Here is a 14,648-nt window from a genome sequence, read left to right on the forward strand (position 1 = left end):
GCATTGATTGATAAATTGTATTATACCACAACTAGTACAACTAAGCATAGTACTTGTACCTGTTCAGTGATAAAGACATGTTTGAACAAAGCTGGAGTAAGAACAGTGAAAAAAACATCTGAATTCATTGCAAAAATAGCTATTGGAATGTGGCAATTTAAGTTAATTCAATGCTCTGTTGTGATAGGGTATATCAGTTGACACTGCGTATGGCAGGATTCTTGTAAAGACTTGCACATCTGGCAGGGCCATATCTTCATAGATGTGGCAATATTAAAATAATTAAATTGTCACCTTTCTCAATATCATGTTTTTCTGCAACTCCTTACAACATGGCATCATGGCAAACACATTGTATTGATAGGTAGAGTATCAAACTGTGAACAAATTTCTCACTAGAATTGTGAGAAATTGACATCTTTCCCAGAATACAAAGGTATCAGTGACACTAGTCTTACTGGATTGGCCAATAAACATTGCCTCTCCGCATACTAGCATTTCATTGATTCCAAATATGTGTAAAATTTCTTTTTAGAACTTTTCAGCTGTGCTTCGAGAAGGTTGAGAATTCCATGATACAGACCTTTGATTTTTTTTAATAATTCCATTACCACAATGCTTCCATGATTTAAACAACACACAATACAACATTAGAAAGAAGACACTTCTGGTATCAACAAGTACAAAATTGCATGTCCATACATCAAGATAGAGCAAGGAGGTTGTATGAGCATATAACCTCCATGGTCCCTTTTTAACATCTGTACCAGTGACTGACAAAAAGTGACACCACTCTTACCATGACTGTTTCCATAAAGGCAATGAAGGGACATGGCAAGGCTGAAGTCATGTATCTACATAAATGTACTATGAATGCACAACACTGTGGCAGTGATGTGGCTACTATTGACTACATATAAGGCCTTACAATATACACAAGGAACATATTGGAATCACTGTGTTACTTTTAATACATATTTTTCCTCTTGTCACATGATCATAATTTGTTCTCAACCACCCACCCTGCAACTTGCTTAACTAATTAAAATCCTACATTTACTTTTCATAGGCATTTTAATAATTGTATATTACCTTGTAAATCTAGTACAAAATATAACCTGCAAATGTCCAAAAATATTAACAGAATACATGTGACCAGAACTGTCCCATCATCGACAATTGCTATGTATTTGTTATTTAAGATATAGGAAAGACCTAGTTTTGAATTTGATTCTTGGAGCAGAGGACCAGGGGTGCATGATCTACTTTCATAGTGGTAAAAGCAATGATTGCAGTGACAGAAGTCAACACTACGTCTTCTCCCAAACTTACATTTTCAACATTTAAAACTACAGTCTCAAATTTGTGACAAGGTAAGCTACCGAGACAAAAATAACAACAAGTATGCGGTACTGATGCAGTAAGATGGAGGTTTCCTGCCATTTGGGCCCTCCTTAAAAAATCAGCAGTTCCAAGCAAACTTTCACATCAAATAACACCTAACTGATCATCAATGCTGAAATACCAGTACAGCATCTACAGTGTCTCCATTACATTCCTGCCTTCTTACTTGGCAATGAAGAAAACATAGGCGGTACTTATGTACATGCATACATGTATAACGTTACCCAAATACTACATACTTTCTTCTTTACACAGGCACTAACTACATTTTTGTAATATCATTTTTACATGTAGGAAGTGCACAACAAGGTGCAAGGCAAATACACCACTTTATAATATGTTTTCCTAACACATAATCCTGTAATACAGTTAGACAGGAAAATTGATTTTGTGTTTCTGATTACGGTCGGTCGGTTAAGGATTTTCTCTCATATTTTTTAGATTTCAGTCCAAGTGATCCAAAATATACTGTGAGAATGTAAAACAAAAATGCATTTAACATATTTTGATTATACAGATATACTACAGGCAGAATTTTCTGTTGGAACCAAAGATAGGAGAACATGTTGATAAATGATTATACAATGTACTACATTTTCAACACTCAGATGTCAGATTAAAAATCTTAGTCCTTCAACCCTTTTCCACCTCCAAAAAGGCTAGAGTCTGAAGCATTTGCTAGGGTTGGTTGGGTAACCAGAAACACAACATTTTTTTCCTGGGCCTTACTTTATTGTACATTGAATTTAGGGAAGGCAGTCATACGGCATATACTGTAAATGCATTTAAGTTCGCGGAGATTTAATTTCGCGGTAGCGGGAAAATGGACTTTTCACGGTGTTTTTAATTTCGCGGTAGCACCATGCACTGTTATGGAGAAATGTTTGCGGTGGTTTTAAATTCGCAGTGAAGCGGTCGCCGCAAAAGCCGCGAACATTAAACCATCGCGAAAGTTTCTGCATTTACAGTAGGCAATACAAAAAAAGCAATAATTGCAGTTTCCCCTTCACAAAAGAGTATGGGATTTTACTCCATCTCAAGATATTTCTCTGATGAAAGGTTGAGCAACAAACTGCAAAATTGAGCTCCTTTTACAATAAGTGGATCTGTGGTCAACCATCCTTATCCCTCATGGTCAACCATCCTTATCCCTCAGGTAAATGGGTAGGAAAGAAATCCAACAAGACAGCCAAATGTTACAAGTACACAACACCTCTGGAACAACATCAGACTTTCAAAGGCACCACCGAGATAACAACATAAAAAATCATTTGAAAAGGTTTACATATGGATGCTTCCCCACATGACCTTTTTTGTATCACTTTTGGTAGATTTACTCTTCTGTCATAACCAATACAATACGAGTCATTTTCTAACACAGTCATAAATGTAACCCAGCCCATCATAAAATATGCCTTTTGGAAACACAAATCACAAAATTGTCTTTAATGCCCTAAAATGTCTTTTGGATCTGAGTTTCAGCAAGCTCAACAATGAGTTCTACATCGAACATAAAGATGTTTTAATATTGTGCAGTGTTTTGTACCCTCTAACTGTTGTACAAGACCCCAGCATATTTGACCTTGGTAAGTTCCTCAAACTGGGCCACTAACAATTCGAAGGAGGGTCTGTCCCGTGGTTCCCACTCCCAGCACTTGTTCACAACAGCGTACACCTCGTCAGGACACTGTTCCGGCTTCACCAGGCGCTCTCCCCGCTGCAGCTTGTCGTACACTGGCTCCTCGATATCGTTATCACCCCCACCGTTCTTGGAGTATTCTGGCTTCTTACCAAGAGACAGGATCTCCCAGACTGTTACTCCATAGCTCCACACATCACTGGCTTTCTGGTACTTGTTCACCTTGTCCAAAGCTTCAGGAGCATACCTGTGTCCACAAATAAACAATCTGTTGCTTGACCAGATTTATGCAGGTTCCATACGCATGGACTGCAGGAGTCCTATCTTCACAGAACTTTCTAGATCTCTCTATGCAAAATGGGTAGGATTAACCAAGTCAACCCAAACCCCACCAAGTCAGACATATGGTAATATCTGTGAATTGTTCCCATGTGACAAATAAGGCAGTAAACACCATTCTTTTTTTTCCTGGAAAGACTGTAATTTGACAGGTTGACTGTATCATAATGATGCTCCTCAAATATAAAGAAGCTATTTCATATTAGTGGATGCACATGTAATAGAAAAAAACAGCTTAATTAACGCACCAATTGATGGGGAAGATGCCCTTCTGTGAGCTGTAGTATGTCCCTTCTGTCAGTTCCCGTGACAGCCCAAAGTCGCTGATTTTGACAATGTCGGCATGCGCCACCAGAATGTTGCGTGCTGCCAGGTCCCGGTGAAGTACATGTTTGCCATGCAGATACTCCATTCCCTGAATACAGGCAAACAAGTTGTTTGATTTCAATGTGATAACAAGTTTGGATATCTCACCTAATATACGCTCTTGATGGTTAACTACAGTAACCGTAACAGCTCTTTCCTACTACCCTGAAATTAAAAGAAAACAATTTTAACATCTTATAAAGCTCATTGCTGCATTATTCTACTTACATGTTCTAACATATGTCTCAAATAGACAAATCTTGATGACCTTTTGTTTTGTTGTCTACAAATTTTATGCTACTTGAGACATTATGAAACAAGATCTTATTAATGTCATAAAGAATCATTATTGAATCAAACTTTAGATGATAACAACAGAGGATAGACTTACCTGTGCCACCTGGAAAGCATATCTGAGCTGGCGGTCCAGTTGGATGTTAGCCTTCCATTTTCTGAGGAAAATCTCTAGGGAACCATACTCCATATACTCCAACACCAGAGCAGGGAACTCATCTGTAAACACAAACACATAGCAACTGACTTTGTTTCTCAATACCCCTTCTGGAAAATGGTTACGGCAAACAAGTTTCTAAGCACCAGATCAATATTCTCCATATCTTTCATTATATTTCTTCTATCCTTTCAAATAGTCCCTAAGTGCCTAGAATAGTCCTTTTTCCTCATTATTTGAAACCATTGCACTTTATCCAAGCAAACACATCAATACTATCACTCTTCTATATCTTGCTAAGCACATACCATCAGTGTCCTGCATGGTGCCTATGACTTGGATGATGTTGGGGTGGCTCAATGTTTTAAGCAACTTCAGCTCATCTAGAAAGTCCTTTCGGTATTCTTCAAGCTTGGCGGGATTCTTGTCAAAATATACTGCATTTCTCTTCACTGATTTCACAGCAAAGAGCCTGACCAGGGGGCCATATTCGCACTCACTTCCATATGGGTCGTAGGAATACAGATCCACACGACCAAAGTAGCCCTGTGGAGGACAATACCAAACACGGGCATGACTTTTATTTACCTGTGCAAGTCATCAAACGCTATGACAAAATAACACAGTGTAGCAGTAAAAAGATTTCTTTGCTTACTCCTGGACATCCATGACTTAATTGACCTGGAATCTAGGCTGCTGTCAGAGCCTAGACTGGCCAGCTCTTCAGCATCATGCCTCAGCCACCATGAAGAAGGCTTGCTAATGGCTTCCTTATGTAAATCCCTCATTCATTCTTAGTAACATGAAAAGGTAAGTTTGTCCCAGCTTTACTTACAGATCCAAGCTCTTTCCTGAACTTGAGGTCACCTTTCAAGAACTTCTGGTCGGTGCGCAGTGGGGGATCCATTTGTGTGGGAGGCGGCAGGGCAAAGGGATTGTCGGGAACCAACTGAGGTGTTTCTAACGGGAAAGACAAAAGTCATCCGGTAAGTCTACACAAAATTCAAATCCATCCAATAACATTAATGTTACAGTATTATTATGATTTGTATTACTTGTAAGAGCTGCACATCATCTGCAATGATGACAACATACAGGCTCCTCTTGAACTTGAAGAATTGAATCATTTCTGGAAAGAAACACTTACTTCTGTCATTTCCGTCATCATCATCGGGGAACAGTTCAATGTTGCCGTTAAAGATTGGAAAGGTGTCGTCCGTTCCACCCGGTCCCAGTCTCTCCACCGCAGGTGGGCCAGACTGGTCTGTAACTGAAGGGCAAGATGGAAGGTCAATGCTGACCAAACAGTCTAACTAGGACTGGCTGACATCAAATCATTTTAGTCCATGTTGACATGATTGTGGGCAACTAAAGTAGTTACAATGTTTTATTTGATTCATAGCATATGAATTTGAGCACCATTGGCAAACTAATAAATCCACAGTCCTCACAGCATCATTTAAAAGATGAGGTATCTAAAACTACTTGGTCAATCCCAGAACAATGTTCAACGCCTTACTGGCCATGTACTACATGTACATACCATCAGGATGATTGAGTGTCCTCAGCATGGCACGGTACTCCGGTCTCTGGAGGGGGTCCTTCTGCCAAAACCAGCGCATCTTCCAGTACACGCTCTCTGGGCAGTTATCAGGACATTTCAACATTGTCCCTTCTGTGTAGAGCTGTTGAACCTACAGCCATAACACAATCCTGTCAGTCTCTTCCAGTTCTGATCAATACAAAAAAATAACTAACAGAAAACAACAATAACTCCATACTATGCAATTTCATATGTGAAATTTCAAATATAACTTTTTATCAAAATGACTTTGGTTACATGCATATGTTATCAAAGAAGTTATATGCCTTGAGTATAAGTTGTGTGCTTCACATTACAGAACTCAGAAATTACAGAATGATGATCTCCTATAAATGTATGATGTGGCGCCAACATACATTTTCAATGTACTACTACAGTAACTGTGGTATAGAATTGTTTGCAAATTCAAAAGAAAGCAAAGTCCTAATACTTTCCCCTAAATAAAAACACCAACAAGTAAAACAAATACTGTAGGCTAACACAGAAGCACTGTTGCAGTACTTACAGTCTCAGATGCGAGCACTGAAAGTGGTTCTGCTCCATAGTTAAAGATCTCCCATAGTGTGGTGCCATAGCTGAACTTGTCACTACTGGGGCTGGGGTCCTTATGGTCAAACACAAGCTCAGGTGCCAGCCATAACAACCTAACATTTGGGGGAGGGTAGACTTATATTTTTACAGGGTACTGTTGTGCATTACTAGTTGTGCATACTAGTAAATACTTGTAATGATCAAGTGAAGCTTCTCTTTCTGTACTGATTAATCTGGAAAGGTAATAATTGATCCAGCAGCAGTAAACAAGTCCGTCATGCTTCATTTCACTACAAAATATCTGATATGATAGTGACGGCATGATACTATGGCTAACCTCTTCTTCTTCTCTGCACTGAAGCTGATACCGGGATCACCAAGTTTGATAAATGGAGTCTCATTCGCCACCAGCACATTCTGGGCACAAAGACCACCATGACCAAATCCTTTGCTTTCCTGTATAGTAGAGACAGCACACACATTTACCATTATCTTTCAAGTATCCTCTAAACATAGTCTTTCAAACGAGAAAGTTTAAAATTCTAATATTAAAACATGTGTGTAGGAAGAACATTTGAACTTATACAACCAATACCAGAAACTGTCAGAAATGATATCAATGACAATGAAGTTTAGAATATGGTCAAAAGTTGTTGCTCAACACCAAAAGCTGGAAGATTGGAATTACATAATGCGATGGACCTGCACGGCACAAATTACTTTCATAAAACTTAAAGGTATACAAAAAATTGTCCAACACCGGTAAAGCCTGGAAGAACAAGTAACACCTTATATCAAGGCTAATATTATCTCCTGACCAGCATTTCTCAGCACCACTGTTGTACTGTTGACTGATGATTGCTACTGTAACAGAATAACAGTCTCTTACCAGGTACAACATGACGCTGGCCAGCTGGTGTGCAGCAGTCAGTAACCAGGGGAGTTCCACAGTAACCTTGTGGGTACGCAGATAGTCACCTAGGGAGCCAAACCTGACAAACAACATGCAAGTACTGAGAGTGGTGCCACTTCATAGCTTAAAGATCTCCAACAGTGTGGTGCCATAGCATACAAGTGAAGCTTGTTACAGGTCTGGCAATGCTAAAATTCTTCTAAGTCTGCAGCAATTGATATAGCATCCTGGATGTTTAAAGCCAGCCAATGTTAGCAGCTAAATAACATGAACAAAAGACAATAGTATACCTAGCAAACCTGTATACCTAACAAAAAAAGAAACATCATTAGGAATTGGAATTGTTTGTAAAGCATTTCAATACTGTATGTCGCAGCGACATTTCACATTTATAAGGACTTTTGACCATTTAACCATCTTACACAAGAATATGGAGTGATTCAGAATAAGATGTTGGCTCCAGGTGAGTACCAAAAGGTGTACATTAGAGATTGGAGCGGCCTCCTCCCACCTGGCATACTCCAGCACCATGATGGGCGGGTCCACACACAGACCCTTCATCCTGATGATGTGCTTGTCGTCCCACTGCTGTAACTTGCTGGCTGATTGGTGGAAAACCTTGAACCAGTTCTCATCCTTCAGGCGTTTGATGGCCACCACTGGTTGGGACATACCATCCTGGCACATCACAGGGAAACAGAGGGTAAATTGAGGGATTAAATAACATGCCACAGTAAGTCAACATGACACTAAGATTTGCTATAGAAAAAGTGTTGGCTTAAGTCTTCCCTTCCTATTCCTATGCAAGCAGTAAGCCATCCCCACTACAATTAGATCCATGGCTCCAGATAGAGGCTGTGGGTTTGAGCCTTTCTTAGCACAGCTGGTTATGAAGGGGTTTCAGGTGTAAGCCTCAGATGTTAAAACTTTGCACATAAAAGAACTCAACACACCTTTGGTTGACCCAGTCTGCTCAGTTGGAAACACAGTTGTTATTGAAGCTACATGGCATCACTTATTTCTACAGGCACCTGCATCATGCTTCACCTCAGATGACAATGACTTTTCATCAGTAATAAGTGAAAGCTGCAGAGCGGTGTCTCACCTGTTTGATGCGGCCCTTCTGGACTGTGGTGAACTTCCCGGAGTACAGGTTGTCCTCCTGGATCAGGTTGTCCTCCTGGATGAGCTGTCGTGGCATGGTTGGCTGGAGAGGCCGAGGGGAGGGGGGAGGGGGAGCATCTTCCACCCTTCTGATGGTCAGGTTGGTCTTTTCTGAGGAAAGGAAAAAGGAATCAACAAAACAGCACTCTTCCCACACTTCTCCAAAACATCGTTAGTATGCTTGTGTTAAAGGATGAACAAAACTCCATGAAGGCAACCAAAATGTCGTATCACAGCCATCCGAGTAAGTGCCCAATACACATGTCACGTTATACAGTACGTGACACTGGGTGATTGATAGCTGTGTCCCAGGTCCCAGGCTAAATGTTTAGCTATCTCAGCCACTTACCATCTCTCTTGGGGGGCAGACATCTGTCGAACCTGAAGGGGAGCCCCACAGTGTTCCTCCCATAGTTGCTGACCAACTCCTTCATACTGTCAAACCACTCGTCTTGCTTGTTGGGCTCCATAGAGTACTGCATCTTTCCCTCTCTCTGTACAATAGCATACAACATAACTGTTTATCTAAACTATTGTTGCTCTAGAAGCATAACAACAGTTTGAATGTATACTTTGCTTATTATGGCTTCTTCATGTCGTGCTGTGACCCCACATGCAGCTCTAAATACTTCTTTGGCAAGTATGTACTAATGAAGGCAATATGCAAAATCACCAGTACCAATCATGTCATACCTGCATTAGAACAGTAGATATAACTTATGATTGGAAGTTGGAACTGTATATCTACATAATTACAACATTTCTGTTTTACATGGTTAACATCACCTGTACCAGACACACCATGTTTTAAATGTGAAATCTGAAAAAAAGAGAAGAATACTACTATATGTACTTACTGGCCCTAATTTTTTCAGAAACACAACATTGATTTTCCAAGGCCTAAGTACATACCTGTTGGCAGACCACCTGGAAGTTCTTAATCTCCCCTCCAGGGAAGCAGACATTCAGGAAGAAGTTCCCATAAATCTCTGTGTGTGCACGCAGGACATAAGTGCCTGGCTTATTGCCATGCTTCTCTATCTTCTGTTCTGCAAATGGCCTCCTACAAGTCCAGAATGTAAAAACAATACATGTACGGTGTATTTGGAATACATGGCATGTACATGATGTTGCAAAATGTACAAGACCGTAAAATGAGTATGGCAAGTTCATGCATAGAATCATATTCATGAAGTGTGTTTGGGATGCATAGCAAATACATGGGGCTTAAATAATGTGTTGCAACTGGATGTGAAATACATGGCAGGAATATGCAAGTAAATGATGAAACTAAAAATATGTATGGGAACTTAAAATGTGTGTGGGATACATGGCAAGTCCTTACACAATGTTTACCAGTATCAGATGTTTGGAATACAGAGTATGTCAGAGTCTGCAATTAGGGCTTACATGATGGATCCATGGGCTTTGATGTCTGCCAAGATAAGTAGTGAGGGAGGAGCGATGTCCCTCCAGAAGTAGTGGTAAGAATCCACCAGCAGCCGGTGATAACCATCAATCAACGTCAACAGGCTGACCACAACATCGCAGTCCTTGAAATGCAGCACCTGAGTCCGGACAAAAGGTACATCAAGCCAACATTTTCCAGAAAATGGAGGATGTTTCCCTCCCAGTAATTTGCCTTCTTCGAAACCAATAATTATTCAAAACAAATACAGGTTTTGCATTCACATTTGCTGTAACAGCTAATACTTCTGATGTCACTGGCACTTGTAAGTTCTCATTGGTTCATGACTGAAGAAGAAAAAGCACACACCAGCAAAAACAACATGTTTTCCCTTTGGGAAACATAACCAGCAGGTGTTGTTTAGGATAATATAACACATTAAGCATGAGGGGAGGAGGGCAGTTTGTCTGTGGGTCCTTTGCTTTTTATTTCAATGTGTTTAGTCCGGCTCAAAGCAGAGCTAGCTGTAACCCCTAGAGAAAAAGGAACAACTAAAGTTGCATGTACATGTGAGTGGACACTGTTCAATCATACTTTATACTAAGAAGAAAAGTATTCCTTACTCCCTAATAGTCAAAACCAAGAGTGTTGTTCAGACGAGGCTCACCTTTGGCCCCCCTCCCTGCAGCCTGTTGAGGATGACCTCCCACAGGTTGCCCTGGATCTCCTGCACACTCACATCGTTTAAGTTCTGGAAGTCACAGAAGTTCTGCCACATTCCAGGCAGAGGGTCGCCCTATGGGGAGATGTCAAGACAAACAAAAGTCATTATGATTTAGAGTGTCACCTAGTATAATTAATCATCCTGCATACTAGTACACTGCATATCTTAAAATACGGGTATGTCCAGTGACCACTGATAGCCAGTCTTCATCTGATTAGGGGAGCCCCACAGTCATGTAATAAAATGATATTGATGTAGTGTGACATTCGAGAGCATTACATGTTACATATTTTTGTACAGGATCTACACACAAAAAAAAGCATTGCCTTCCTCACCTCAGGAGGGTTACACCAACTGATGCCCTTGTCACCGCTGACTCGAATCAGCTCCCTCACAGTTGTTCCTTTACTCCTGCCATCGTACCCTTCAAACGTCTCCCAGCCGTAGTCTCTGCCCTCCACCTGCTCCATGTGCTTCAGGTACTTCTCCTTCATGAACAGCGCAGTTCTGTTGGCATTCTCCACCTCCTTCTCTGCCCACTCCTGCAGGAAGCCGTTAAACTTGCTCTTGATCCTGTTCCTGTTGAAGGGGTTGTACCTGGTCAGCAGTTGCTTCATTTCTGGCGGCAGCAGGTCCTTGTAGCCGTACTGCTTTTTGATTTGGTCGACGGGGACATTCTGTTCCAGGGATATTCTCAACATGTCCAAGACGGCAAGTCCCAGGCTCTGTTCGATTGCTTTCTCCTTATTGTTATTCGGTAAGATCTTAATCCTTCCAGATAGAAAGTCTTCCCTGGCTTGCAGAAAGTAATAGCTCATGGCATTCTCATCCAGAACTGTTGAATTCTGGTGGTGGTCAATGCCATGTCTAGTTGGCCTTCTGTGCTCAAAAAGGGAAGCAAACTTGAACCTGAGTCTGAAGATCAGGACAACCTTCTCTCCTTTCTTTGCTGAGACCTTGGTGGATGGGCTCAACCATGTGGCTAGATCCTCCTTCACCAAGCCAAACATGGACACGTATGGAGGTGTGATGTCACAGGTACTGGCAGCCTTGAAGCACAGATCCTCCACAGTATATTCTTCCTCACAGGCATAGTACAAGGGCTGTCGATTCAACCTTTGCTCCTTACTGTCTGTGGGGTACAGTTCCACATAAAGTCCAGACAGCCGTTGGTGCCTGTGGCATGATGGGCGGCTGTTGGTAATGCCCATGGCCATATCACCTGGACATCACTTAGCAAGCAACAGGTCCTTCAATCTACAGGGACATAACTGTAGAAAAAAATAAAATTCCATTTTACCTGTACTAAGGTATATCCTGTAAAAACCTCTTGAAAGATAAAACCAACATTCCTACAGTCTCGTCTTAGACCGATATTGGCCTAAGATTGGCTTCTACTTCTACCGAGATACACACAATCAACCAGAGTTTAAGAACTGGCTTGCATTTACACAAACAAATTCAGATTGCAGAAGTAACAAGAAAAGGAAGATCTCATAATCTGTGAAATATGTATAATTTTTGTGAATTTATTGTTTCGTGCATTATTTTTCATTTCTCCCTAATTCAGGCTATGAATTTTCCTGCCTACTTCCAGACCAATTCTCCCCTCCTCTGTTTTCTACCTCATATCCTCCCCCTCCCCTCCAGGATCAAGGCCAGAGGGAAAAACTACCTTGGAAGACAATACCTTGGTTGTGATTATTACAAGCAAAAAGCAATTTGGCAAGTTAAAATATGGGCTACACCAGAATATCCAACATATATAGCACAGCAGTAAATTCACATAGGACGTCCCTATGATTTATAGCTAACCCAAATGGTGTCCATAATGGAACACCTGGGATGCTCAGCATTGTAGGGAAGGCTGATACTGGGAAGTTAATGGACTATGAAACACATCACACACAAAAAAAAAGTGCCATTTCATCCAGAGTAAATATGTCCTTGATAATGACAATAATGACATTTACTGCATACCTTACCTTAGCACCTTATTCATTGCATAATCATACCCAATTAGACTAAATGCATTATGGTAGATACCAAGAGAATGTTTCAAGTGCAAGGCCATTAACCACCTCTAGGCACTGAATTGTAGTCCAACACTTTAACACTAACAGCGTCTGTAAGGCAGAAACATCGAGCCTCGGCAAGTTCGACTAACGTTTAATAGGCGAAGCAGGGTTTACAAGGCTGCTCAAAAATTCCCTACCCCACTTAGCCAGAATGGTTTGATCCACTCACGCCAGGAACGACCCCTACTCTTTTCTATAAGTCAAGTGTGGTGGGTTCTTTTACATGCCCAGGGTGTGACTCGTCGCATACTTGTTCCATTCCATTCCCTTTGTGTGTTGTTTCGAAACCTGATGTTAAGGCCTATGCCAAGACCACCATAGAAATCATGAAAATAAACAAATTATTAACAAAATTTTCACAACAAAAGATACCAACAGCTGCAGAAGTAAATTAGAATTCTAGGTGACAAAAGAAATGAAGACCAATCCAAATGTACAGATTACCCTGATGTCCATTACACATTGAATTATAATGTAAGCGCTTTCACGCTTCGATTACGCATGAGCAGGAATTGTGGGTAATATGTCAAAGGTTAAGGCCCCTGACTTGCAAATACTACTTGTCTCGAACATTGTCTATTAAACTAGCAATGTCCAGATGACTTTTGTTTACATCTCAAGAGCCTTCGCCTTTAACATATCACCCATAATTCCTGTCACAGCAAATGCATATTAAATTCAGAAGTGTGAAAGAGCTTATATCCATCGTATCGTGCCAACTCGAGATGGGGGAGCTTCTTTGGGGGCATTTTTGCCCTAGAGCCAAGGAAACAGTCTGGCAGCCAGGCCAACCCAAATCATCAAACCTTGTTCATAACTTCCTTCTAAAAATCTGGTTATCTACTTCTTCGGTTTTTACTGGTCTACAGGCAACACCTGCCTGTCGATGTCTCTTGGAAAAGGATTTCCTAAAATGCTATTTTCAAACTTTCTCGTATAACTTAAACATCGTTTGAAACTAATGTTCTGAGGTAAATGCCAAACGGGCTGTGATCGAATGGAAAAACTGATCATGGGTAAAATTATAGGACGCCCTATCTTGAGCGTATAGCGCTGATCAAAGGGAAAAAAGAAGGGAGGGAAATAATTTGTTGTTGTTGCAAAACACGACGCCAGAACAGGCTGGTTGTGGTCCATGGTGAGTAGATCATGCGTATAGCGCTGATCAAAAGAAGAACAAGAAGGGAGGGAAATTGTTGTTGTTGCTAAATACACAAGGGACCAGGCAGGTTGTGGTGCGTAGATCACGAGTAAGTGCGGCACAGGTGCGATGCAGACTCTCCGCCATGTTCAACACACGATATCACCTGTTCAGCTTACCTGGAGCTAGCATGAATCTGTCGTAAACTTCGACATTCATACCAAGTTTCCTCTTTCTTGGACAAAAACTGGGGCTCAAACCTGGAATAATAGACCACATTTTCTTACCTGGACTAACATGAAAGACTTGAAACGTCCTTCCTGTTGGCAGATTCGACCTAAAACGATCAAACATTCGTAAAAATACGTAAGAAAAACATCTAAGTTTCTGCCATATCCGGGCTCTCCACCGTCGGTTCCCCTGAGTCTGAACAGGGCAAAGGTCAATACTTAGCCACACAACGCCATCTAGCGGAATACATTGTAATTCGCGGCTGAGACCGCTGATGATTAACGTTACCTTCACAGAAATGGTTATGGTTTTGTGGGTGGGTGGTCGTTCGGCTGTGGGTTAATAGGTCTGCTTTATTACTTCCAGAAATATTCACGGAGGTTATGTTTTCAGCAGAGTTAGTGTGTCAGTGTGTCAACAAGAACTGCCGAATGGATTGTTTTCGACTACCCCTGGCGGCTTCCCATGGAATTTCTGAGTCTGTTCTGGATATTCAATGGTCTTATTGGACCGGTCCAGAAAAACCCGACCTGAAATTTTTCGGTTGACCGTAAGATGGACATATTCACACGTTTGGGGGCTTACCGGTTGAGGAAAATCACAAGAGCGGAGTAGGGTAGAGTCTATATATTGTCATTTCTACCAAGTTTAACAGT

General features: G+C 41.1%; 1 protein-coding gene across 1 annotated transcript; it reads right to left on the bottom strand.

Moving 5' to 3' along the window:
• Nucleotides 1–1,112: 1,112 nt before the first annotated feature.
• Nucleotides 1,113–14,222, bottom strand: LOC118409800 (tyrosine-protein kinase JAK2-like). Its single transcript, XM_035811120.1, has 18 exons — nucleotides 14,049–14,222; nucleotides 10,878–11,813; nucleotides 10,486–10,614; nucleotides 9,821–9,978; nucleotides 9,323–9,473; nucleotides 8,760–8,904; nucleotides 8,352–8,521; nucleotides 7,758–7,924; nucleotides 7,223–7,325; nucleotides 6,671–6,789; nucleotides 6,308–6,446; nucleotides 5,743–5,893; nucleotides 5,347–5,469; nucleotides 5,035–5,159; nucleotides 4,508–4,745; nucleotides 4,140–4,261; nucleotides 3,631–3,797; nucleotides 1,113–3,290 (listed from the first exon to the last, which is right to left on the bottom strand). The coding sequence occupies exons 2-18, from the start codon at nucleotides 11,757–11,759 to the stop codon at nucleotides 2,954–2,956; spliced, it is 3,426 nt and encodes a 1,141-aa protein (XP_035667013.1). The 5' UTR covers nucleotides 11,760–11,813; nucleotides 14,049–14,222; the 3' UTR covers nucleotides 1,113–2,953.
• Between the last annotated feature and the right edge of the window lie 426 nt (nucleotides 14,223–14,648).

This window comes from Branchiostoma floridae, chromosome 2 (assembly GCF_000003815.2).
Source record: "Branchiostoma floridae strain S238N-H82 chromosome 2, Bfl_VNyyK, whole genome shotgun sequence".
Lineage (NCBI taxonomy): Eukaryota > Metazoa > Chordata > Leptocardii > Amphioxiformes > Branchiostomatidae > Branchiostoma > Branchiostoma floridae.